At 40.9% G+C, this 26,943-nt stretch overlaps 1 protein-coding gene across 2 annotated transcripts in view; it reads left to right on the top strand.

The window, feature by feature from the left end:
- tnfaip8l1 (tumor necrosis factor, alpha-induced protein 8-like 1) overlaps window positions 1-10,441 on the top strand; it is a 28,173-nt gene extending 17,732 nt beyond the window's left edge. Inside the window, exons 2-4 of one of the 2 annotated variants that reach the window (XR_004567321.1) lie at window positions 5,359-5,638; window positions 7,176-8,857; window positions 8,889-10,441. Coding sequence is in view for 1 of the 2 variants with exons in the window: in XM_034199050.1 (XP_034054941.1) it covers window positions 5,367-5,638; window positions 7,176-7,464 (561 nt within the window). In the remaining variant the exon portion in view is untranslated. Of the gene's footprint in view, window positions 1-5,358; window positions 5,639-7,175 lie in introns of both variants that reach the window. The other variant, XM_034199050.1, reaches the window with a different exon arrangement.
- The last annotated feature ends 16,502 nt before the right edge of the window (window positions 10,442-26,943 follow it).

The raw sequence follows: 26,943 nt of genomic DNA, 5'->3' as shown, positions 1-26,943 counted from the left end.
CCAGCGGCAGATTGACTGACATCCATCCCATATTGCTTGATTTAACTAAATATATTGACGCCAATCAATGACTTCCAATGACATTGTTTGATTGTTTCTGACCATCGTAATTGGGCTCCTTGTAGATACAAATTGCTCTGTTTTCTAAATGTTTTGATTTGAGTAGCAAAAAACTCAGAATCTGTATTTACTGCCAGTCAAATGTTTTCATCCAAAACGGGGCGGGGCCATGATGTGGAGGGAGAGTACCCAGGTGGGTTGCTCTCATCGATATGCCGTTTTCTACAGGCATATTTGACCGCCATATTTCTCACTATGATCTGTCTTCTGGTCCTCGCCATGAACTGTCTTATCCCAGGCTAATCTTTGGTAATCTTTGGTGTTGGCTAAAAAGATAGTTTGGCGCAGATTTGAACACATTTCCGGGGCCGAAAGCCAGCGTCTCTGCAGTGGAAACACAAGAAAATGGTTCACATACAGACAGGTTTTCCTGCACTAGCCCTTTAGCAACCTGGGAACAAGGTAAAGGAGAGGGGGAGTAAAACTAGCACAAGACAGTAAATGAATGACCTCTCATTCCACACCTACTTTTCCCTCCATGTCTCAGGATTGATATATAACACCACACCCCCCTCTCTCTCGTCTTGTGTCTCCTCGCGGGGAAGCTTCCTGCTGACGCTCTCTCCAAGGAGTCGTATTGATATTCTTAGAGAGGCATTGCCGAGAGAAAGAGAGGAGTGGGGGGGGTGAAAGTCATTGTAGCTGCAGACACTCTGCCTTCTAGTACCAACAGTAAGAATCACAAGTCACCCAGCAGGATGTGTCACTATTCATTCTGTCTGCTGCACTCACACTGGATTTTCTTATTATTATTCCAAAGCGCATGGAAAGGCAATTTGCCAATCATGCAGATTTTCAGTTAAGCTTTCGGGTAGCTTTCATGTGGAGGAGATTAAGCCCCTATTGTGATGTGAATGGGACACTTTGCCTAAACGTGTTTATTGTATTCTCTCTGTGACAGTCGCCTATTAGGCTGAATTGAGCATGCTGGTGACAGAGAGAGGTATTAAGGAAATAAGATCTGACTGTTTTTTTATTTTATCCCCGAGGTACAAGAAGTGCTTTATTATTTTCCTGTGGTTGCAGCACAATAAGGCTGGGTATTGTTTAAACATGTCCCAATACCGGTGCTGATCCCATACAAATACTGTGCTTATAAACGTGTTTTGCCTCGAGAGAAGAAGAGATTAGTTCATTAAGAGATTAGGCTGTCTGCAGCAAATTAATCTGCAAATACTTTGTTAACCGTTTAACGTGCTCCAACCTTTCTCTGATGTGATGATTTGTTGCTTTTCTCAGTTTTATATCATAGTAAACTTTATGTGTTAGTGTTTTGGACGGATGCGAGACATTTTCTAAATGTCACCCTGACCTTCATGAAACTAACGCTGACATTTTCACCTGTTTCTGACATTTAAGGCGCAAAACAATGGACTGATAGAGGAAGCGATTGGCAGGTTAATCGATAATGACAGTAATATCTAGTTGCAGCTAGGGTTGCAAAATTCCGGGAATTTTCAAAGATGGAAACTTTCCACGGGAATAAACTGGGAATTTTCTAAATTGAAGGTTGGCTCTTCATAGGGAACTTAAACATAGTTGGGGAAAGTATATTTTAGCATAATCTTGACTAAAGCAAACCGATGCCATTCAAGTACACTTGAATATCCATGCCATAGCACACTGCTTACTGCATGGCTATTGAGACCACACAAAGGTTCGCAACAGACTCACAAATGTGAGAGTGGAAAAACTGGTTGGCATTTGGGCAAGAAGAGGGGACACATGTTGATGTAGAACATAGACTCAGAGTTGGGTGTTGATGAGGCCCAGGAAGAGCCCATTGACTGAAAGGCTTTAGCAAAAATGCAGAGGATTGCTTGAAGGAAGATTTGCATGTTTAATGGGACTTTTTGGAGGGAGAAGGGCTCTTTTCATTTAACATTTTGAATGGGACTTTGTGGGGATCTTTGGATGGGGGGTGCATTTTTGTTCATTTTTTAATGAATGGGGTTGGGGTGGATGAGTAACATTTAACTCAACATTCCTGTTTTCGTTCTTCAATTAAACAAATAATTGTTCAATAGAATAATTAAAACTTGTTCTGTTCTACTTAAAAAAAAAAAAATCCATGTTTTTTTGTTTAATTTTGCATCGAATATTTCCAAAATTCCCCAGCTTAACTTCCCATGGAAACTTTCCGCCCCTTTGCAACCCTAGTTGCAGCCCATGAATGAACTAGTGAAATCTTCTCAAATGGTTAACTTGCCTCAATTAAAATGTTTGGTCTTATAGTGGCAAATACATTGAATTCATCTTTTAAAAATGAGCTTAAAGAAGATGGACCAGCTTTTGGTTCTCGACCGTTTTCATACATGCAATACAGGGGGGTTCGGGGCTTGAATTTAGAATTGAGCCATCCCTTATAGATACTATCTCTTTACGTTAGTGTGCCGGATCATTTGGCTCCCAAACGGCTCTTCATGTTACCACAGTTTACCACGGAGCCTCAGTTTCGCCGCTGCGAGGCTCCGACGCTCGCAGTTCACGCGCGTGCTCCACTAGCACCGCTCATCGCGTCCAAATCGCACACGTTCGGTGTTGTCCTGTAGCAGGCACTGCCGATGTCGGGGAAACGATCTTCAATACTCCAAAACGAATCCCACCAGACTCCTTTGAAACTGTCGATCTTCTCTCTAATTATAATTTTTTTTGGGACGCCCTCGGCTCGAGTTCAGGGCGTCCCGAGCTGAATAAGGGCCTCAAATAACGGCAAGACGCCCCCCTGGCGGAAACGCTGATCATCATCATGAGGAAACAAACAATTGCATCTAAATGTTTAGTTTTCACCTACAACACTCTGCAGACAAAAGCCGAAACAGTTTATTTGATAAGATGAGTGACAGAAAATCTGAAAGCATTTTGATTTAGATTGTCATTAAGTAAAATGTCCAAATAAGTTCAAAAGCAAAAATGCCAATCAATCTGTCATCTTTTTGCATGTGAGAATTTGAAGATTTTCTTATATTTTGATGTAAAATTGTTGATAAACTCTTTGAAAATCTAAGTTTGACGATGTTTATTTAAAGAAGAAAAAGGATAGCTTCGGCTTTTGGTTATGTTAGAGGTTTTTTATTAGCAATGTTAATGACAATAATTGGTAGACGCAGACCTGTTGCAACATCATTCAAATGAATTCTATAGAGTTGCTATTTCTAAAACTAATAATGCTTTCATTATCTGTATAATTGCATCGGAATATATTTTAGAAAACGGTGGCCATGTCAAAATGCAGCCGTCATTCATGCTTGCTGTTTTGGAAAAACATGTTATTTTTGTGGGCTTACTCCCGTGTACTCACAGGTTGGTTTCCTTTGAGAGTGGTGAAGGTTAGATGAATGTATGGGGAAATAGATTAATGTTATTTTTCAAAACCCGAGTGTACACACCTCAAGAAGCGACCTGCAGAAGGCTTTGAGTCACGCCGGCTGAAGTGATGCTGCCTCATTTGAAGAGGAGAGATTGAAGGCTGGGGGTGAAGTATGACCTCCGCTATTCATGAGCCTCCAACATGGGGGAAGACTTTCACTGAGTCACTCTCACACACTCTAGGAAATAACATCATACATAAATCAAGCAACACGCGTGCTGGGAATAAGTTTGCTTCACCTTCACACACCTGCACACTTTGTTCTCCGGGTGCATTCAGATCACACTGCTACCTGCCTTCCCTCCTGTAATGACTCTTTCTTCTCTAACCACCTCGCGGGCCGCCAGCCAGAGGGGTTTCTGGGACTAATTTGACAGCTGCCACGGCTCATTATCTAATAAAGGGGACAGCTCTTGGCCCTGCAGTTTAAGCCGTGTTAGTGCAGATGTTATTTGTAATAACCTCACACATAGCTGGCTGTCAGCGTGTGTTATGTTTGGCCCTTTTTCTTTCCTGATGAGCTGTTATTTTATTGGAACTCAGGGCAATATCTGGAGAAACTCCCTCTTGAGGGAACACAGGGATTGTAGCCTTTGCACTAAAACCTGTAACACACTACAGGAAAGGGAAAACCCCAAAAGCAGAATAGAGACCCATAAAAGGTACAACTATGAGAACCTATAGTATATGTTAATAATCATAGGACATTACCTTTAAACCTTAAAGCTAACTTTATTTTTCATTTAACTTGCTATAGTTCTGGAAAAAGACGAACATGCTTTAGTCACACAACATGCAGGCGACCGGTTAATGCACGGATAGTTTTGGGTTGCTGTGCATATGTTAAAGGTCACCTATTATTCAAAATCCACTTCTTCATGTCTCTTCTACATCAACATGTGTCCCCTCTTCTTCATGTCTCTTCTACATCAACATGTGTCCCCTCTTCTTCATGTCTCTTCTACATCAACATGTGTCCCCTCTTCTTCATGTCTCTTCTACATCAACATGTGTCCCCTCTTCTTCATGTCTCTTCTACATCAACATGTGTCCCCTCTTCTTCATGTCTCTACTACATCAACATGTGTCCCCTCTTCTTCATGTCTCTTCTACATCAACATGTGTCCCCTCTTCTTCATGTCCTCTTCTACATCAACATGTGTCCCCTCTTCTTCATGTCTCTTCTACATCAACATGTGTCCCCTCTTCTTCATGTCTCTTCTACATCAACATGTGTCCCCTCTTCTTCGTGTCTCTTCTACATCAACATGTGTCCCCTCTTCTCCGTGTCTCTTCTACATCAACATGTGTCCCCTCTGTGGAAAGAGACTCTGAAAGTTTCAGGAACAAAGATTCTCTCTCTTTTTGATCCATTTCTATAAAAATCTGTCTGAAAATGAGCTGATCAGATTTTGGCCACTTTATGATGTCATAACGATGTTTTGTCTTGTGTAACCATTAGCCAATCACCAACTAAGGTAACCCCCCCCCCCCCTTAGCCCCTGAATCTCCTCCTAGAGCACCATTGTGTTCTTCTTAACCAAATCTCTCTCAGAGGGGCGTGGGGAGGGGCTCCTTATTATCATCTAAAGTAACAGACAGAGAATCAGCACTTTGGAAACAGGACTGAAACAGAGGGGATTATGGGTAATGCTGCAATGATCTGTTTGGTGTTTGGAGCCAAACACTTCAGAGACATGTTTGTATATATCTAAGACCTGTAATATATTGATGAAAAACAGTATAATAGGGGACCTTTAAAGACGAATAAACAGACAAGTAAAAATGGCATTCGTAAAGAAAGGAAACGTGTCCACTCATTACATGCATAACCAATGAGTTTACCATCCTCTCTCTCTCCTCCCCAGTCTTCACCATGGACTCCTTCAGCACCAAGAGCTTAGCGCTGCAGGCGCAGAAGAAGCTGATGAGCAAGATGTCCACCAAGAGCATGGCCAACCTGTTCATCGACGACACCAGCAGCGAGGTGCTGGACGAGCTGTACCGCGTCACCAAGGAGTTCACGCGCAACCGCAAAGAGTCCCAGAAGATCATCAAGAACCTGATCAAGATGGTGGTGAAGCTGGGAGTTCTCTACAGGAACAACCAGTTCAACGGAGAGGAGCTCATCCTGGTGGAGAACTTCAGGTAGGAAGCAAGATGAAGGAAAGGAGTAGTTTGATGTTTTAGGAAATGCAGTTTTGATTTTTTGAGAATTAGATGAGAAATTGACACCACTTTTCATGTCAGTGCGTTGAGTGCAGAGTAAGAGACAGGAAGCGATTAGCATACTTTAGCTTAGCATAACATCGAAAGCAACAGCTGGCATTGCTCTGACGAAGTTAAGAAATACTCCTACCATCACTAATGCTTATCTGCTTTGTTTCATCTGTACACAATACATAAAATAACATTTTAAGGTTAGAGGTTACAGGCCTGAACTATTCTCTAGATAGCCTGTTATTAATCTCCAGACATGAGGAAGTATTAATCAACTTGTATTTCCAAAATGTTAGAATCAAGAGCTTTTATCACATCCTAATATATTTAAATTACACAAATATAATGTGTTTCAGAAGATGGTAAACCTTGAGAGTAGTCTCGCACATCTCCACACTTGCCCGAACAAATCATAATTCTTCACACCAAGGGAAAACAAAAGTAGATCGGGGTTGTTTTTATTTCTTTAAATCAATTACTAGCATCTCAGGGTACACTAGGCCTAGGATGCAGAATCAATGCCCTTGTTAAGGAAAAACTTTAAATCCCCTTTCGTATTTTACAAATGAAGAGGCGTGGGCACTGCTGCTAATACACAGAATTGAACCAAACAAGCTTTATTAGCATTCGAATAGAATAAGCAATTAGTGTTCTCTGTGTTTGCCCGAACATCGTGTAACAGCCGTATCGCTGACTATAGCAGCAAGCCTGATTTGTATGTAGGAAGGCGAGTCCTGGCAGTAAAAGGTTGCTAAGTTGGCGGTGTATATATACCAGTGTTTCCCATACATTGATTTTTGTAATGGATAGTGAGGTGGGCTGATGATCGGAAGGTTGCGAGTTCAAATCCCGCCTGGAACACCACTACTAGTGTGAAGGCACTTAGCCCTCGGTTACTCCAGGGAGAATGTCCCTGTAATTGGTCATTGTAAGTCACTTTGGAATAAGGCGACTGCTAAATTGTAAATTATATTTTTGGGAGAATAAACCCCACAGATCCTCAACTCCGGTGTGTCTCACTCATTACCAACGCAACACAGAGCAACAAGAACGTTGTCTACAGTAGCCATGAACTCGCATGTATTTTCTTATTTGAGGGGGGGTGGATGCGTGGCCCACCCGAATAGGTTAACACAAATTCTGTGGGAAACACTGTATACTGTATTAAAAACAGTATTAAACAACAATAAAGTGTCCCTGGTTGAGAGCCTTCAGAAGACCTGAGGTTCAAGTTCTCTGTCCTGCTGATGGAAGCAAATTAAGGAAATTGACTTTTTACATCACTTTATATTTGTCCCACTAAAATAGTCTTACTCAGCTCGGAGGCATGCGAGGCTGAACAGCACTACAGCCGACAGAGAGGGGAGTTGTGAAACTTTTCAGAAGAGAAGTCACTCGGCAGCAGTTTCTATTTTTACCTCCCTCTGCTGCCCTGACAACCCATCTCTCTCCTCTCGTCTCTCAGGAAGAAGGTCCACACTCTGGCCATGACGGCGGTCAGTTTCCACCAGATCGAGTTCACCTTTGACCGCCGCGTAATGAGCGCCATTCTGAATGATTGCCGCGAGCTGCTGCACCAGGCCATCAAACGCCACCTGACGGCCAAGAGCCACTCGCGGGTCAACCACGTCTTCAATCACTTCGCCGACTGCGACTTCCTGGCAAATCTGTACGGCCCGTCGGAGGTTTACCGTGGACACCTGCAGAGGATCTGCAACGGGGTCAACAAGATGCTGGACGAGGGGAACCTTTGACCTCCGTTTGGCTCCTCAACGGGCTTCTTTTACCTCCCAGTGTGCAAGATTTCTTTTTTGTTATTTTTAAAGCTGACAATCGTTTTGCATGCGTGTGCCTTTCATCCATAACACTGACAATATCTCGGCTAGTTATTCCAAGAAGAACCTGCTCTTATCAGTATATTCAGGGATAAGAGCCATGACAACTGTGCCTTTTATGAAAATAGATTTAAGGGTTTGATCCGTTACTGAAAGGAACATAATTGAAGCACAGGCCTTCAGCCACGAGGAGCTGTTAATGGACCAAGATGTATTTTGCGAGCAACAGGAGAGGGTGATGTTTTTTGGTTCTTTCCATCTAAATGCTGACCTCCAACAGGCGCCTCATGGGACACCTTTTACATCCAATATGCATGATTTCCTTTAGTTTTTTTAAAGATGACAATCATTTTGCATGTGTGTGCCTTTCCTCCATAACACTGAAAGTATGTCTGCTAGTTATTCCAAAGTTTCTTCTTCTTCAGACGGACTTTTTGTCACTGTTACCAGATGTTTGTCCACAGAATCCAGGCACAGGCCTTCAGTCACTAGCAGCTTTTAATGGACCACAATGTTTTTTGAAGGCACCAGGAGAAGAAAGCAAGTGAATTCCCTTCTTTTCTAAATGTCTAAAGTAGTGTTGCTCCTCAACGGGCACCTTTTACGTCCAATATGCAAGATATATTTTGTTTTGTTTTAAGATGACAATCGTTTTGCATGCGTCTGCCTTTCATCCGTAACACTGAAAATATCTCGGCTAGTTATTCCAAAGTTTCTTCCTCTCCAGACGGACTATTTGTCACTGTTTTTTCTTTTTTATGAATGTAAAACTTCGTGCTCTTATCAGTATATTCAAGGATAGGAGCCTTGACAGCTGTGACTTTTTATAAACACACATTTTAAGGGCATGATCTCTTACTTAAAAGGAACAGAATCCAGGCACATGCCTTCAGTCTCAAGGAGCTTTTTAAATGGACAAAATGTTTTTGGGGGCACCAGGAGACAAAAGCAAGTGAATTCCCATCTTTTTTCTGAATACCGGAGGATATAAAGATTTTTTGTGACGCACTCGATCCCGAATAAGCGCTGTACTGTACTTTCTCGCAAAAATGAAACCATGTGAAACCGTTTTAGTAATCGTGCGTTTTCCAGCAACATGCACTGAACTCTGCAGAGGCCTTTTGTGTCGGATAAAACCCAGCGTTTCCTCTTTAATAGCGTGCTTTATAGCCACAACAAAAATGAAGTATTCAGGTCGAAGAGGAACTGGAGGAATTTGACTACGCTGTGTGTGTAAAAAAACTCCCAACTGTGTTTTATAAACGTCAGAATCTCAACAAGGGGAGCGGCACGATGTGTCACCACCGCTAACGTTTCCCTAGCGTTCTCATCACAGATCACAGTCAAACTACTCGTCATGAGAGGTGCGGGGGTATTTATTGTAGGCCGACCCAGGAAGGTAGCATCTCCCTGGTTCCCTCGACAAAAGCAATGTGGTTTCTCCATGTGATTTTGGATTATTGCAGCAAATAATCTGTCTCAAACAAACGTTTACGATACTTACAGGTGTTGATCAGCAGAAAAATCTCCGCATATTAACAGCACGTGAATGATTTCTGAAGTAAGAAGCTAACGTTAGACTGTAAAGGAACCAAAGCACGATCACATGACTTCACGTAACCACTGCTATGCTAATGTTGGGCGTGATGACGTTTAGTCGTCTCATTTAGACACTTGTTATCGACCGCTGTTTCCGGATCTATTGGGGGTATTTACTGAAGTATTTTAAGTCATGGAACAAAAATCTCTTCAGCTTGTGTTAACCACAGACCCTATTTCAAGATTCTAACTAAAAACACATTCACAAAACCATTGACTTCCAGACGTGGGAACCAGAGGCGCTAAAATACTGACTCATTCCTGCACCTCACTATTGATTTGAAGCCCAGTGTCGGGTTAATAGATGAATCGTCGCTGCCTCAGGTTCATCCAGAAAACCATGGTTTGAATTCTGACAGATTTGAACTCAAAAGGCTTCCCAGGAGCGTTGGGATGAAAGGACGGACCGCAGCCTGCAGCTCGGCGTCCGTGCAAAAGGCCAGGCGGGGTTTTAGTTGAGAGATTAGAGCTCACACAAACAGTACCTGATGTCCTCTAACGCTGCAATTACACTCCCCACTCGGCGGCGGGATAATGGCCGCTCTCCACCTCGCCTCGCGGAATAATGTGACGTAGATCTGTGTTTGTTTGCGCACTGCAAGCCCCCTTTATAATGGACAGAAAGAGTGTGGTTCTTCCTTATAACGGAGAATATGAATACTCCTGAAACCTCACATAATAGCCTTTTTTTCTGTATCACTGAGCCTGTCTGGGAGATTGTTTTGTTCTGCGGCCTCATTTTGTATTCTGTCTGTGTTTGTGTGTTTGTGTGCGTACCTGTGAGAGAATTGGAAATGGAGCCGTGTAATAAGCGCTGTGCTTCTTAAACTTCCTCACTTCATCCACAGCTTCTCCCTGCCAAAGAAACGAATATTAATGCGAGAAACATTACGAAAAAGAAAACGGTATGCACTTGATAATTTATAGTAACGGTGATTATGAAGATGGTGGCTGTTGTGGGTTTTTACTTCAAATTCACCTTATTAGTCCTTTTATGTAACGAGCATATTTTCATTTGTTGGATTAGCTTTCACTGCGTCAAAAAGTAAATCCCTCTGGTCGATTGAATTGTCTTTAAATGCCATTTTCTCCAATCCCTCCACATCTCAGGGTTAAATCTCCCTCGGTATAAAACCCATGACACACTAAGTAGAAATAAGCAGCAGCCCCACTTAAGCCCTCAAACTAAGCATACTTATTTTGTTTTTTTCTATTATGTGAATTTGTATTTTTGACTCATGTACATATGATTGTGTCTCTATATTGTATCCAAATATAATACTTTTTTAAAACTATACATTTTGTGTCTTTCGAATATTTTCTGTTGCATGGTGGGATTTTCCGGGCCAGATCGAGGGAGGGGGGGGGGGGGGGGGAGAGTAATCTGACTGTGTGACCTGGATTCAGTCGCTCTAAATCCCTTTTATTTCCATCGTACGAAAACCACTAAAAGCAAACAATCTGACAAACAATCCAACTTTGGGTTCGTTTGTTTCCACTTCCTGCGGGGACTTCCTACGGTCAAACCTAGAACAGGAAATTAGTCAGATGGAAAGACTTCTGTTTTTGGAAAGCAGCCGTTTCGTTTGAAGAGATCCACTCAGAAGGGGGGGGGGGGGGGGGTTTAATCTGTCATTGACTGTGCAGACTGGTTATTTTGGTGCGTTCCAGTTGTACTGCTTAGTGGGAATATCTGAGTTCGCCTGGGAGACTTGGAGATACTTCGCCCAAGATCATCTCCACATATAAACATGAGGAGAACAACTTGATGATATACCATTTGTAGTTTTCTTTTGGATGTTTATTTTCCTATTCAATTTCTATGGTGGCTGACCCACGCAAACACACGTTGTGGGCCCAAAACACTTAAATTAGGAGACACACAATTGCAGCTTCCAATGTGGATGTGTTGCTACGATGTTGTTAATCACAAAATACAAACTAAAGCGTAGTTATCAACCGGTATTGCTAAGAGTGACTAACCCGAGGTGACTGGTAAAGCTGTAAACAAGGCCAGAGGTGGGAAGTAACCAAGTACTGTACTTAAGTACAGTTTTGAGATAGTTGTACTTTACAATCTGCACAATGACTACTTTTACTGTCGCTACTTTAACTATATTTTGATGATAATACATTTCTACTTTTACTTGAGGAACATTTTGAATGCAGGACTTTAACTGTAACCGAGTATTCCTACACTCTGGTACTTCTACTTTTACTCAAGTACAAGATCTGAGTACTTCTCCCACCTCTGGACAAGGTGACCAACTTTCCTGCGGCCATTACATCGAAACATGTAGGGTTGCACGATTTTGGGAAAAGATCTAATTGCGATTAGGAAGGTCGTATCAACGTGCTCCCGTCTCTAGCACCCCTGCAGCCCGAGCTACGAGTGAAAAAACTAAACTTACATGAAACTTCCGTTGGGTTGCTTTAAAGTCAAGCTTCAGTTTAAGACTCACCCTGTAATAGAAACACGTGATGGAGCATTACTAACCTGACCCAGAAACCATCTAAAGCTCCATTGGAAGCCATTTGGAAAGGGCAGGCACTTTCAAAAGCACTTGGCAGGTGATTGGATCAATCTGTCTATCACCTTCTATCATGGGCTACTTCTGATTGATTAACAATGGCTGGTACATGTGGAGCACAGCACTTCTGATTGGTGTGGATGACTGACACACAAGAAAAAATAAAAAGGTTAAAAAAAAGGTTTTAAAAATTAGAAGAAAAAAAAAATGTTAAAAAAAAATCGCAGGCTTTGCGATTTGATAATCGCATCATTTAAAATCGCGATTTCAATTTAAAATCGATTAATCGTTCAGCCCTAACATGACGTCACTCCCAGTTACATTACATTGCATTTAGCTGACGCTTTTATCCAAAGCGACTTACAACAAGTGCGTTCGACCAACAAAATACAAACTTGAAGAAAACAGAATCATATCAGGTTTCATAGAGCAAAAACATTTCAAGTGCTACTCAACTGGCTTTAGATAAGCCAGTCCTTTATTAGTTTATAAGTGCTTTGTTAATAGTTCTATCGCTCGAAGTGGAGTCGAAAGAGATGAGTTTTCAGTTTACGCCGGAAGGTGTGTAAGCTATCTGCCGTCCTGATGTCAATGGGGAGCTCATTCCACCATTTAGGAGCCAGGATAGCAAACCCACGTGTTTTTGCTGATGGGAACTTGGGTCCTCCTCGCAGCGAGGGTGCAGCGAGCCGTTTGGTTGATGCAGAGCGGAGTGCACGTGCTGGGGTGTACGGTTTAACCATGTCCTGGATGTAGGAAGGGCCAGATCCATTCGCAGCATGGTACGCAAGTACCATTGTCTTGAAGTGGATTCTAGCAGTTATCGGAAGCCAGTGAAGGGAGCGGAGGAGCGGAGTGGTGTGGGAGAATTTAGGAAGGTTGAAGACCAGGCGAGCAGCTGCATTCTGGATGAGCTGCAGAGGTCGGATGGCACATGCAGGTAGTTACGATCTTCGATCAGAATTCCTTTATAAGTCCTGCACCAGGACATTTACAGCGTTACAGCAAAAGTTGCATAGCAGGTAAAAAAGGCAAGCAAGGATAAAGAGTAAGCTGACTTATTCACAGATGTGGAAGAAGTACTCAGATCTTGTACTTGAGTAAAAGTAGAAGTACTCAGATCTTGTACTTGAGTAAAAGTAGAAGTACCAGAGTGTAGGAATACTCTATTACAGTAAAAGTCCTCAAAATGTTACTGAAGTAAAAGTAGTCATTGTGCAGATTGGTCCATTTCAGAATAATATATACTTAAGTACAGTACTTGAATAAATATACTTTGTTACTTCCCACCTCTGATTATTTACTAATAGAATAAAGACATAGAAGTACACAACCATGTTTTAAAGGTGCCATATTAAGGTGTTGAGACATTATACAAATGTTTGGACATTATAAGACGTCGTGCTTTTTCACATAATTACTGCACAGTGGAGTTTCCAATGTGACGCAGCACTCGGCCTGCAGCTCACTTGAAAGGCTGCTGCAGCACCCAGAGCCCAATGATCATCTAATGGTCACGCATAATGTTTTTTTATGATGTTATGGCTGCACGGCTGAGATGTGTGTCCAGTCACGTCCCACCGTGTCTGTGTTCCTTCTCTTGATTTAACGATGTCATCTTCAATGATTCATCGCTGAAGTCCTCATTTCCAGGGTCAGCGTTCAGGAGGTTAAAACTGAAGAAGAAATGTTATTAATACAAGTTGAGGGGCGTTGTCTACAGGGGGGTTGAAGCAGAGTTAGACGTATCTTTAATGGGAGGGGGGATACTATTATAGGATGATCTTTTTAAGGGTCATTTCAAGGCAGTTCATTTAGGAAGTGTTACACTTAAAGCGCTATTTCATGATAGTTAAAGCAGGATCAAAAGTATTTTATTGAGGGGGGGGGGGGGTGAAAGTAGAGGTTAGAGTAGAATAGAAACATGTAATTAATAAAAGTTGAGGATATCTGCCGGGTCATTGTTAAAGAGGGACTTATTTGATATCTTTATGTTGGGGGGGAAAGCTATTTAAGTGTTAAAGGTCACCTATCATGCTATTTTTAGGCAATAGCATAGGTCTCAGATATATACAAATATATAAAAAACATGTCTATGACGTGTTTTGCTCCGAATACCAAACAGATCACCCATTCTAGCCATGCCTCATATCCCTCTGTTTCACTTCCTGTTTCAAAAGTGCTGATTTGGGTATAAAGCTTTAAAACATTTTTATACAAAATAAAAAAGCAGGGGTCTGAGCTCATGCAGGACCCGGCAGCTACTGTCTAAACTAAATGCTGCCGTGATGAAACGCCATATCATGGATTATCAAGGATTCTCTCTGAAACAGTTTGGAGCTCAAAGGCTTTCTCTCTTGCCGGTTATACCACAAGGTGAGTTCCTTTTTACTTCCTGCTTCTTCACACACATGCTCTCCAGTACAGGTTAGCTCTGAGCGTTAGCGATGCTAATGTAAACACCGACCATATTACGTCCAAAACAGTCTGGCATTGTTTCTGATAGCAACGTGTCTGATTGGGCCGTGGGTCCACATTTCCGATATTACGTCATATCGGACGCAAATCTGGATCAGCTCCGTTGTTCCCCGTTTTTAGAGATTTGGAAGGGAATCAAAGTTGATCATATTTTGGGGGGTGGGGTAGAGGACAATTAAGGATAGGTTTGTAAGGTTTGAGCAGAATAAAACATCTAAATGGTTAACAAAAAAATAAGGTTGGAGGGCTTAAAATTATTTCATGGTCTTTGAGTAAGGGGAGGGTTGAAGGCTTAAAGCACAATCGAAAACATTTGAAAAATGAAAGGGAAAGATTTAGTATCATGATAGGGTTGTTTTCTAAGAGGTTCAAGTAGAATTAGTATAAAAGTATTTTTCTTGTAGGCAACTACAATAAGCATGTTAATGTTAATCTAATACAGCTCCGGCGATCCACTAGCACCCCCACCCCCTCCCCCCTTGGTGGTTTTGGAAATGCTCCCGATTTCTGAGGTCTCAAGGTTGGCAAGTATGGGGGGGCATAGAGGTGAGAATTTCATCCTATTTGCAAGAGGATAACTGGTCCCTATTCTGCTCATGTTCATGCGCTAGCCAATAGGAGCTTGAGTGTTACATAGTGATGTCACTATTTTCTGGAAGTAAACAAAGGAGTCCAATAGTGGTGCAGGGATGACGTATTAACTCGGAAGTAAGCTGCGCATGGCTTCCCTCGACAAAAAAGCAATGAGATTTCTCCATAGGATTTTAGAAAATAGCTCGAAATAAGATCTGTGGGAAACGTTAGATAAAAGCACGTTTTGTTCAGCCGGATAATATCCACATGTCTACCCTACTTTTATAATTTCGAATCATAAATCTATCGATTAGATTTATGATAGACTTTTGAAACTACAAGAACATAAGGAGGACTTTTACAAAAAAGTAATAGAGATTTTTGTCCAGAAGGATAGGCAAATGGACTTCATCTTCAAGTCAAGGTAAGACCGACATTTTATTGAAAATGGGATCTTACTAAGAGAGAACAATTCAATATTTAAATGATAACATTACAATTGTTGGGTATCCTTTTGTTGAACTGTGTGTTTAAAATTAATCGAAACATCAGACAAAAAAAGCTTTTGAAAATAATATTATATTTTGATTTAGGTCAAAATATAATATTTGTAAACCTGAAGAGTCAGTGGCAGTGCCTCGCCAGCCATGAACCTCACTGCAGAAGCTTATAGACATCTACGTCTTTTGTGCCCCACCACTTTACATTATTGTACATATAGAAATGCCACTGGTAATATCCAAGGATTAGACTGTTTTGAGCATTGCAATATATTTATTTTCATTATGTCATTTATTTCTGATTATTTTTAGGCTCAGCAAAGGTTTGTTGTCAGTTTGTATAGGTGTTGCTATCTGCTTTTTTTTTGCGTGTTTCTACAATCAGAGAGTTACAAGGGTCTGTAAATGCAATGAAAACAATTGGCCACAGCAAGTCATTTATATAAAAAATGTAATTTTTACTTTTGAATACTTCAGTACAAAGAATGTATTGAATCATTTAAATGATATATGTGTACACAAATCATTAGTCAAAACAGGGCTAAATTTGATCGAATTATAAAATGTATATTTCGCAGATAAACCTAGTAACCCCGCCCCCTTAAAAAAAAACGGCTCATTTGAACGGCTCTCGCAAAGGAACAAGGGGTACAGAGTTTGATTGAAGGGCAATCCGAAACACCCTTCTCTAGGCTTTCTCGTTTTGCCGTAGTTCTGCCGTGTTCAAATGTACTCAATGAACCAAACCTGGATGTGAAAGGTTCAAGGTATGGAAACAACTGGTCTGAATGATCTAGGATTAAGACACCCTAAAACACTACAGCCCAACGTGGGGCTCGAACCCACGACCCTGAGATTAAGAGTCTCATGCTCTCCTAGATCCGGCTCCCTTCAAAGAGCCATAATTCCCGTCACTAGTGTTCGGCGTAATGACGTACAACGGCCTCGACAACTTCTGTAGTCCTATTCAGACGCTTGTTAACAACCATTGTGTCAACTCTTCAGAAATCACCAGTGGGGTCATTGCTGATGGATTTAATGTCGTAGAACAAAACGTGATCCGTCTCTTAAATGTGTCTCAACCACAGACCTTATTCCCGTATATTTTCCAAAATCCTATGGAGAAATCCCATTGACTCTGAGACGAGGGAACCGGTAGACCATTTACATGCACTAAAACCTATATAAGACACAACAGGAAAAGGACAACCACAAGAAGCATAATAGACCAAACAATTAATAATCGTATGGGTTGATGATAACAGTTGAAGATCATTTCCCAGAAGCTGTCTGTGTGGGAGATAAAAGCCGAATTATAAAAATTGAGAATTTCTGTTTCCTAATATTTAGTTTGGTGTCTCTCTCAAACACTTTCTGGAATTAAAAACTTGTAAATGACGGTCACGACGTGGTTATCAGCGAAGTGACTGAAGGAGCTGCTTCCACTGGGGCGTAATTATCTTTCCTCCATAATGAAAAGACTACAAAGAGCCGGCCTCGTCCCAGAGAGGAGAGAGGGGGGGGGAGGACTTCCACTTCACTGAGCTCAGATTACACAGTCTCTCACTCTCATACACAGAAATACTCAAAGAGGAGCTATTGTGGTCTCTCAAATGCAAACATTGACTTACTTTTCTTCATTTGAATGCACATTTTATATTTAAAAAATAATAATAAATCACCCATCTCACCTTTTTAAGAAATTGATCTTATTATTTATGTATTTAACCCTCCTATTGTCTTCGTTCCCCCCCTTACTTTGGTGTTCACGGTCAAATTGAACCGGTCCTGTTTTAACTGCTATTACATTAACACAAAAACCATTCATCATCACCAAATTTCATTTAACGCCCTTTCAAACTGTAAATATTGTATCAGACTTCTGGTATACATGAAACACTGCAGTAAATATACAAAGAACAGACACTGAACATGTATGCCAGGCCCAGGTGTGACCCATGTGGGGGGATGGGCACATAAGAGCGGGAAATGTATCAAATTGTTCTGTGTGTGTTTGTGTGTGCCAGGAGTGATTCACATGGGGGATGGGCATGTAAGGGGGGGGAAACACATTGTGTGTGTGTGTGTGTGTGTGTGTGTGTGTGTGTGTGTGTGTGTGTGTGTGTGTGTGTGTGTGTGTGTGTGTGTGTGTGTGTGTGTGTGTGTGTGTGTGTGTGTGTGTGTGTGTGTGTGTGTGTGTGTGTGTGTGTGTGTGTGTGATATATCTGGTTACTAATTCCTTTTCTTTATGGGACCGGGAACACCATGGTGTTACAAAGTTGACTAAATCATCCAAAATGCAATGAAAGTGGTGATCAGCAATTGTATATGTTCAAATGTCTCCTGTGAAGGATATCATGAAGCCTTAATGCAATCGAATGTAAAACTAAAAAGTTATGATTGATGAAAGTAGTAAATCGGTCAGATTTGACCCGAAGACAACAGTTTTAATGTTTTTATCAACAGTTCCCAGGGTACCAAACCATGGATCAATTTGACTAAATACACTATTATCATATGAGTGTATGAAGTATTAAGTGTAGTATTAAGGCCTTGAATACTTCCTTTAGTGGCAACAACTGAAAAGAATTCCACTTTTTCACGATATAAGAATCATGATATGATATATGAAGGTATACTTTATCACTTTGTTGATATGCAGTACAATTGAAATACCCACATGCACAAAAAGGACCTTTAGTCATTAAGCCCAAATACTTAGCAATATCTAAGTCAAGGTCAAACCCAACTAGTACAGATTGAATGATTCTCCTGCCTCTCTGTGCTCATGTTAACCTTTATCAGGGAGTGTTTGATGGCTCGTTGGTTTTGGCTGCAGCGACCGTCTGTCTGTCAACACGAGAGCAAACAGAGTGTTTGAGTTCAGGGCGAAGCTGCAAACCACAGGCCGTTGTTTTCAAACCGATCAAACAGCAGGCAGAGCTCTCACACACACACACACACACACACACACACACACACACACACACACACACACACACACACACACTCATATTCAGCTATCAGGGAGGTGCATCAGTGTATGAGGGAAATACTCACATCACTTTTACTCTATTACACGAGTTTATCAACTCACTACTGTATATATTTTAATATACATACTTGTACATAATTATTGCAATTTATTTTAGTACCATGAACATATTTTTTACTTTTATTTCTATAGGTTTGTATAAATATATATTTTTAATTTATATTTGTATTCATATATATTTTGTTATCTTATTCTATAAATATATAGATATACATATTGTCACATATTGTTCCATAGTGTGATTCACAAAAGTAATTTCTTCACAAAACAAAGATTTGTTACTGTTTACATTTAAAGACAAGTCTACTATTAATTAAATTAGACTAACCTACTGTAATACTTAATTGTATTGTTACACCCGCGCTTCTATTGGCTAGCGCTCCAACACATTGTGCGTGATAGACTAAGGGGCGGGACATCGCCAAGCGGTCGACCAATCACAACATAGCCGGCTAGCTAACCAATCAGAGCAGACTGGGCTCTGGTTTCAGACAGAGGGTGAAAAGAGGTGCTGCAGCACAGACAGTATGAGAAAAATAAAGAGCTTTTTGAACATTAAAGCATGGAGACATGTCACAGCAGTAGAGACACTTAATACGATAAGGACCTGAAAAAGAGCAGAATGAACCCCTTAAACAGCCGCCAACACACCAAGTACTTTGCCGTACTTAGTTCCCAGCAATTAGTTCCCAGCACTTAGTTCCCAGCACTTAGTTCCCAGCACTTAGTTCCCCCATGGAACTAAGAGCCGATCACGTTCACACCGGAACAAGTCCCTGAGGGAGAATTAGGCAAATGAGCTGCTGACGTCACTTCTTCTTCTTCTGCTTTGGGTTTACTGGCAGGCTGCAAAATTCCAGGCACTAAGGGAACTAAACGGGAAAAGTACTCCCCTCCCCTGGTGTGAAAGCGCCTATTGTACTTTACCTTAACATTTCCAATGCAGGACTCTTTACGAGGGGTTTTAGTATGTTTCTCTTAAGCTTCTGAATACGTCTTCCACCCTCTGCTTAAAGTAGAAACCACACCAGGCCTTTTCTGACCTTTCTAACACTTTTACATCTCCTCTCCACACCGACCTCGTGTAGGCTAGCTGTTGGCGGAGCTGCTTATTATGTATGACTCTGCTTTTGTAGTCCCTCCACATCATTTCTCATCCCGTATGCTGAAAGCTGCTTTCCCCTCTGGCAAGCAGCGCCATGACAGTCAGGAGGAAGTAAGAAGTCTTTCAAAACTATTTTCCTCATCCTCCCATTTTCTCCCTCTCCCCCCCCCCCCCCCGTCCTCAGAGAGCACCTGACTGACGAGTTCTTCAAGGATGAAAAGCACCGAGGAGGGGAATCCAGAAAAGCTCAAATAAAAACATTCAAGAGAAGACGGGGAAGACACTTCTGCACACACACACACACACACACACACACACACACACACACACACACACACACACACACACACACACACACACACACACTGCAGACACACACACACTCACACAGTGCACACACACCCTGAGGATTAGCACCAGCATGCCACTGGACACTTCAGGGAAGATAACATCTGCTCACTTTCATATTTCTAAATCTGCAGCAAAAAATAAAAACAGAAGCATATTGTGTTCTCAGGAAACTCACTCACACATAAAATCCTCTCCAGAGAGGAAGACATATTCAGAGCCTCTACTGAGGTAAAAGTACCTGTACTGCACTGTAAAATACTCTGTTACATGTACAAATCCTGCATTGGAGAAGTAAATTAAGTCAGTATAATAAGCAAAATGTACTCTAACTATTAAATGTAAAATACTGCTAACTATACAAAAAGTAAGGAGGTACAATTATAATATGGCAATTTACTTATAAAAAAAATATATAATATTATTTTAAATAATTAAAAGTAAGTATCAGCAAAATACACAAAAATATCCAATGATTCAAAATTATTTAAAAATAATTGTAAATGTTAAATAAAGTATTGAATGTAAACACAGTAAGAGGAATTAAGTTGTATACAAAGTCATTCAAACTAGCTGCACCTTCACCAGCTTTGAGAACACTTTCATGATCAATCATTATAAAACACATCTGCACAACGACTACTTTTACTGTCGCTACTTTCACTATATTTTGATGATAATACTTTTCTACTTTTACTTGAGGAACATTTTGAATGCAGGACTTTTACTGTAACAGAGTATTCCTACACTCTGGTACTTCTACTTTTACTCAATACAAGATCTGAGTACTTCTACTTTTACTCAAGGACAAGATCTGAGTACTTCTTCCATCTTCTCTCTCGCTCTCGCTCTCTCAATCGTCTGGTATGATCTCTCTCTCGCTCTCCTCTCTCGCAAAAGAGAAGCGAAAGAGTCTCGGGTTTCTACCTCGAAGCCTCGGACAACTCGAGATAGCTCGTCTCTCTCTAAAAGAGAACAAGTCGCGAATCTACTCTAAAGAGAACAAAGCGGCGAGACCAGCTTCTATCTGCGACGCTTGGCTATCTAGAGGCCGATCGATCCTCTCAGAGTACACTATCTCTCTCCCTCTCCCCTCTAGGCGTCATCGCGCTCTCTCCCTATTCAAGTCTACTGCTCGTCCACGCTCTCTCTCTCTCTCTCCTCTCTCTCTCTCTCTCTCTCTCTCTCTCTCTCTCTCTCTCTCTCTCTGCTTGAATAATTTCCACCAGAAACTGAATCTGCAGCAAATTGGACCAGAACAGGACCAAAACAAGGCGGGGGGAGGAGAGACAGGAGGCGATGGACAAAGTTACACTGAGGCCATCTGCTCTGTCTGCCGCCCCATAACATGACTGAGAGAAAAAAGGCTTCACATTGGAGAGTTTTCCATGTAAGGAAAGCATTGAATGGTTAGACCCAAATCACATTTCTGCTCTGCTGCTAAATGATGATCCATCCAGAACTCTCAGGTCTTCTGGTCTGAAGTTCAGTTATTATGCTCCAAATATCTGGAACAAACTCCCAGAGACCTGCAGGTCCGCTGCAACTCTGACTACTTTCAAATCCAGGCTGAAGACTTTAAAATGCCATTTTATAATATGTTTCTTAATGTCTTTCATTTCTGTAAAGCACTTTGAATTGCCTTGTGTTGAAGGTGATATATAGATAACCTTGCCTTGCAACACTACAATACTTCACATTCACTGTATTTGCTTTGGTGTATAATGGTGTATACATAAACAAGGTAAGAGGAATTAAGGTGTAGAATAAGAATAAGAAGAATATTGGCTCCAATTAAGCCAGACCGGTGTCAGAGCTGGTGCATTAGTTAAAGCTTGTTTTACTTATAGGCCAAGGTACAAGAAAAACAGGTTGGTTTTTCACAGTGGCGAGCCGTGACTTTTATACCTAGGCCCTCGAGTTATTACGTCACAGCGTATACTTCAGCGGAATATCAAAACAACGGCCCGGGGTGCAAAACGCATCAATGAAAGCGACCCTCGATATGGGCATAGATATGTCTCATAATTATTTGTGTGAACATAAAAATAATTTGTGTAAATATGTGAATTGTAAATGTAAAACACCACAAATGCATTTAAAAGATTTGCAAACTCACAAATAAATGTGCAAGTGTAAAACGGATCTGCAAATACGCTAAATAACTTCACAAATAAAAAAAAGATCTGTGAATATCTCTTTAACATTTACAACTTTCGATCAGGCATTTGTGAATCCATTTTGTATTTGTCGACCAAAAATGCGTTTGCGGATCTCAAATCTCTGCTTGCGGATCTCAAATCTCTGCTCGTGGATCTCACATCTCTGCTCGTGGATCTCAAATCTCTGCTCGTGGATCTCAAATCTCTGCTCGTGGATCTCAAATCTCTGCTCGTGGATCTCACATTTCTGCTCGTGGATCGTCTTTTTACACACACGGAATTTTGAGACATATTTTCCGCCGGTCTTTTCTAAAATCTACTCGTGTCACTCGGTTATTTTCAGAAACCACGTGATGGCCTGCTGATGACGACATTTCCGCATGATTTCAAAGTAAGAGCATGATGGTTTGTTTAATGCTGTTTTTTTACTATAATGAACAGCGGAACGTTAGATGCATTCTTTATCATCATCATTGAAGGCGAGTTAACGCTGTTGACAGTTGTTGTTGCTATGGAAACAAGAAAAGTTTCACAGCGGGCGGAACTTGTCATAAAGTCCGCGATAATAACACCCATTTAGAGGGAAGATATGATTGGTCAATTATACTGGCATTTGACATCAGGGCCGCCCCTCCCTACAGGCCAATCACGCAGGCTGCAGGGGGCCCCGCCTTGCGCAGGGGGCCCCGCCTTGCGCAGGGGGCCCCGCCCAGAGGGCCTCAGCTGCTGTGCGCAGTTCTCCACTCAGTTCTCCGCGAACCCCGGCTGACACGGGAGAGTGAGAGGTGACAAGGGGAGCACGTCTGTAACCCAACACCGTTGCAATGAATCGACATCTGACCAATCACGGCTTTGATACGGCCACTAGTGCAGGTGAAGAGATGTCGGTGAAAAGACAGTTTCAGTCCGGCACAAGCTGGAGAGAAAAAAAACAAAACTTGAAGGGGGGGGTCACAGGTTCAAACCCCACTGCAGTCAGCATGTCGTTGTGTCCCTGGGCAAGACACTTCACCCCAAATTGCTCCTGTGGGGATTGTCCACAGTATTGAGTATGTAAGTCGCTTTGGATAAAAGCGTCTAACAAGTGACATGTAATGTAATGTAATGTAAACTAGCGCATCACTCGAAGGTGGGTTATTGTCAAATGTACAACTTGCGAATGTTGTATAAGTCAAATGGCCAATTGCCATATTAAAACATCAGCTGCATTTCACGACATGAAGAAGGCAGTCTCTGCAGAGCATATAGGCTAATGGAGATGCAGTTATTTCCAGCATTCTTTATTTACCATTCATTCAAGTATGTGATACCTTTTATCTGCTAATGTAAAGGAGGAAGAGTGATACACTGTCTGTCTAGTTGGCTTACATAACAGTTCAAGTTTGCAGCCTAAAAAACATGGAGCATTTTTCCCCCTTATATTCATTTTTATGTCAATTTGCACATTTCATGGTGACGCTCAGCCTCTCCCCTTAACTCCTAACAGTCATCGTCATGGTGACGCTCAGCCTCTCCCCTTAACTCCTAACAGTCATCATCATGTCAACCACAACACAGAGAAATACTGATAGAAATGTGTGTGTAGTTGTTGATACATTGCTGACAGAGGGAACTGAATACAGATTTAAGAAATATCAGTTTTTGAGCATGTCATAAGCATGTTTTGTCTTGACTATACAACTATATTATAATAAAAATAATATAGTATTTATATTATTGACTTGATTATTATTATTATTATTATTAGAAGTTGTTTATTTGCATTAATTATATTTTTATCTTTTTGAGGCTAGTATTTGGCAGGAAATGCAGACGTATTCACCTGTAAACGCATACTGAACGACATACATGCACATTTACCATTTACCTCACTGCATAAAAAAGTGTTGATAATAATAATAAACAGGAATTATATTTGCAAAGTAGCCTACTTTGTTTCCAAACATTTTTTTTTCCACTCCTGTCGGTTGGGGGGCGGGGCCTCATCTCACAATGTCGCTTGGGGCCCCAAGTTGGCCAGGGGCGGCCCTGTTTGACATTCATAGCTGGACCAACAGCTCCTGTCAAACTCGCAGAGACGAGCTTCTTTCATTTAACCCTTCACATTCCAACAGAAACTGAATAGGCAGATTCGAAGAATTTATTTCTTTGGAAATGTTATTTTAAATACAATTAAATCAAGTTATTTTGGTAAAACTAATGAAAAATATAACTAAACAAATATATTAAAAAATATATATATTATTTTTTTTAATGTTTTTAAATATTATTTTGTAGAATATCTTAGGTCCTCACAGAGGGCCTAGAGGGCCCTGACGGCTCGCCACTGGTTTTTCAGTTATTTCCGAAGATGTGTTTACTTTTCTCAACACTAATCTTGCGGATTCCTTGTATTATTAACCAATTAATTGTTAAGGGTTAATAATTAGTAAAGTATTAGTATTTTGCTTTAGCAGCTGCAACATTCATGTGATTTTTCACTTGAATCCAATAATATAATATCTATAATTCTGAAATCGTCCTGGGTCCATAATTATTTATGTTCTATACTTTAGAAAGATTTCAATTTAGATTTTGTGTTTCTTATTTGTATTAATACATGGCATGCGTATTACTGAAGTAAAATATCTGAGTAATTCTAAATCATTGCTGATTTTTTGTCCGTCAATCACACTCACCAACCCTCACTCAATCACTCACACACACACACACACACACACACACACACACACACACACACACACACACACACACACACACACACACACACACACACACACACACACACACACACACACAGAACATGAATTGCCGATAATGGAAGCCATGGGGAAACTGGACTACATCACTGACAGCTACTTATTAAATCACATTGACTTCATAATGGGCAGTGATTGTGTGAATGGCTGCCGTTTATTAATAGAACGCACAACGATGGGGGCTGATTGGAGGTACATGAAGCCAAAGCCTTGAACGCACACACATGCACACACACACACACACACACACACACACACACACACACACACACACACACACACACACACACACCAACACAGTCAAAGAAGTAAGCATGTCCTTGGTTCCTTCCAAAAAGTCAATGGGATTTCTCCATGTGATTTTGGATAATTGCAGTAAATAATCTTTCTGTCAAACAATCGTTTATGATTCTTACACGTTTTGTTCAACAGGAAAAATCTCCAGATATTAACACCACTTTATGATTTCTGAAGTAACCGCTAAGCTAAAGGTGGCTAACGTTAGGCAATACAAAAACTACAACACGGTCACATGACTTCACGTCACCACCGCTAAGCTAAAGGTGGCTAATGTTGGTCGTGGGGGTATTTCCTGACGTATATTTTGTCGTAGAAGAAAACTTTAAAATATCTTCAGACCCTATTTCAGTTCTAGACGAAGGACGAGGAAGTACTAAAATGCTGACTCATTCCTGCACTCCTCGATAGCTCGTTGGTCGGGTGGCCAGCAGGATAATGTGAAAAATCACGATATCACAATGTCGTATTTTTTAAATTGACTTTTAGTGAACAAATAGTAGGATTTTTCTTAAAGCACAAGGAGTCATTTATTCACTAAATTAGAACTAAAACCACCAGACTCAGTGACAGTTTTATTCCACAGGCCATAAGACTATTAAACACCTGAACTAAGAACATCCATAACATTCACCTGTTCGCGACTTACAAGTTATGTATCACTTGTATATAGACACTTATGGCACTACTTCTATTCTATTTTATTGTATTTACTTGCACTATTGTATCTGTTTTTTGTGTTGCACTGTTGGAGGAGCCTGGGACCTAAGATTTTCAACGACATAACTGTAGCTATGTACGAATGACAATAAAAGCCTTGAAACTTGAATCTAGGAGATTTAGTTTTTCTCTGACATCCTTCTCAACAGTCATGTTTGCACCAACTCAATACACATCTATCAATGTATTTAATATGTGTACAAGCTTTTAAGTACATATGTGCATGCATGTGTCTCTTTCCGAGCATTAATCCTTACATTTTTCATCGTTCTCTATGTTGGCCCACATTTCCATGACACTTTTTCACGAGTGCTTTTGATATTAACTTCAATGAGTTCAAAGTAAGCCAGTCAGTTTGAAACTCTCATCATATAAACAACCTTTTAAACATTGATGTAGAAACACAAACTTATATATATACACTGAGTTACAGCTTAAAATGCAAAAGCAAGCCTACAAACAGTTATTACAAACGTTTTGTGGTACTTTCTGGAGAATTTCCATCTTCTGCTACTTCACATTTCTAATCCAATACTTCACAGAGGTAGATATTGTACGTTTCAATGCACTGTCATCACATAATGACAATAATTATACAAATAGAGGGACAAAAGTCAAAATGTGCATTGATACCACAATATAAAACAAAAATAGAACAGAATAGTTATTGTATGCCCATGAGCAACGAAATATAGTGAAAGAGGACCTGCAGCAGCATGCCGTGAGAGGGAAGTAGGATTAATAGCCGCCGCTCTGTGACTTCCACTCGTTATTGTTTTTATATCCAGACTAGTGGTCATTACCGTGAGCGGTCTGACAGCGGTCTGTCGACAGGAATCTTCTTAGCCTGCAGATTACAATAAACCTGCCTCTGTGTTCTCTCCACGTACCTGTGGAGTGGGAAATGTCAGTGAATGAAGACGTAGCACTAACAGATGATGTGTTGCTCCGACTGACAGATGCTTTGAGTGCCTCGCTGCTGAGTGACAGCACACTGACAGGGCTTTTTGGTTTTTGTGTGTCGTCTTTTTTTTATATTTCGGATGCTGCCAGACAGGGAGGGACACATCCATGCAGAAGAAAAAAAGCACCTAGCGGGCATCTTTCAGGCTTGTCAAAAACAAGAAAAAGTCCACATCCAGACAGCCAAAAATGGGAAATTTGAACCCGAAAATAGCAGCTGTCTTCTGCCTGATTGGAACAAATGTATATGCGTCAAGAAAACAAAGGAAACACAACTGGGCTGGGACTATTTGCTGATTCAGTGAAGC

This window comes from Gymnodraco acuticeps, unplaced genomic scaffold (assembly GCF_902827175.1).
Source record: "Gymnodraco acuticeps unplaced genomic scaffold, fGymAcu1.1, whole genome shotgun sequence".
Classification (NCBI taxonomy): Eukaryota; Metazoa; Chordata; class Actinopteri; order Perciformes; family Bathydraconidae; genus Gymnodraco; species Gymnodraco acuticeps.
Note: the sequence above shows the minus strand (reverse complement) of the source record. Positions and strands in the feature narration are given on the sequence as shown.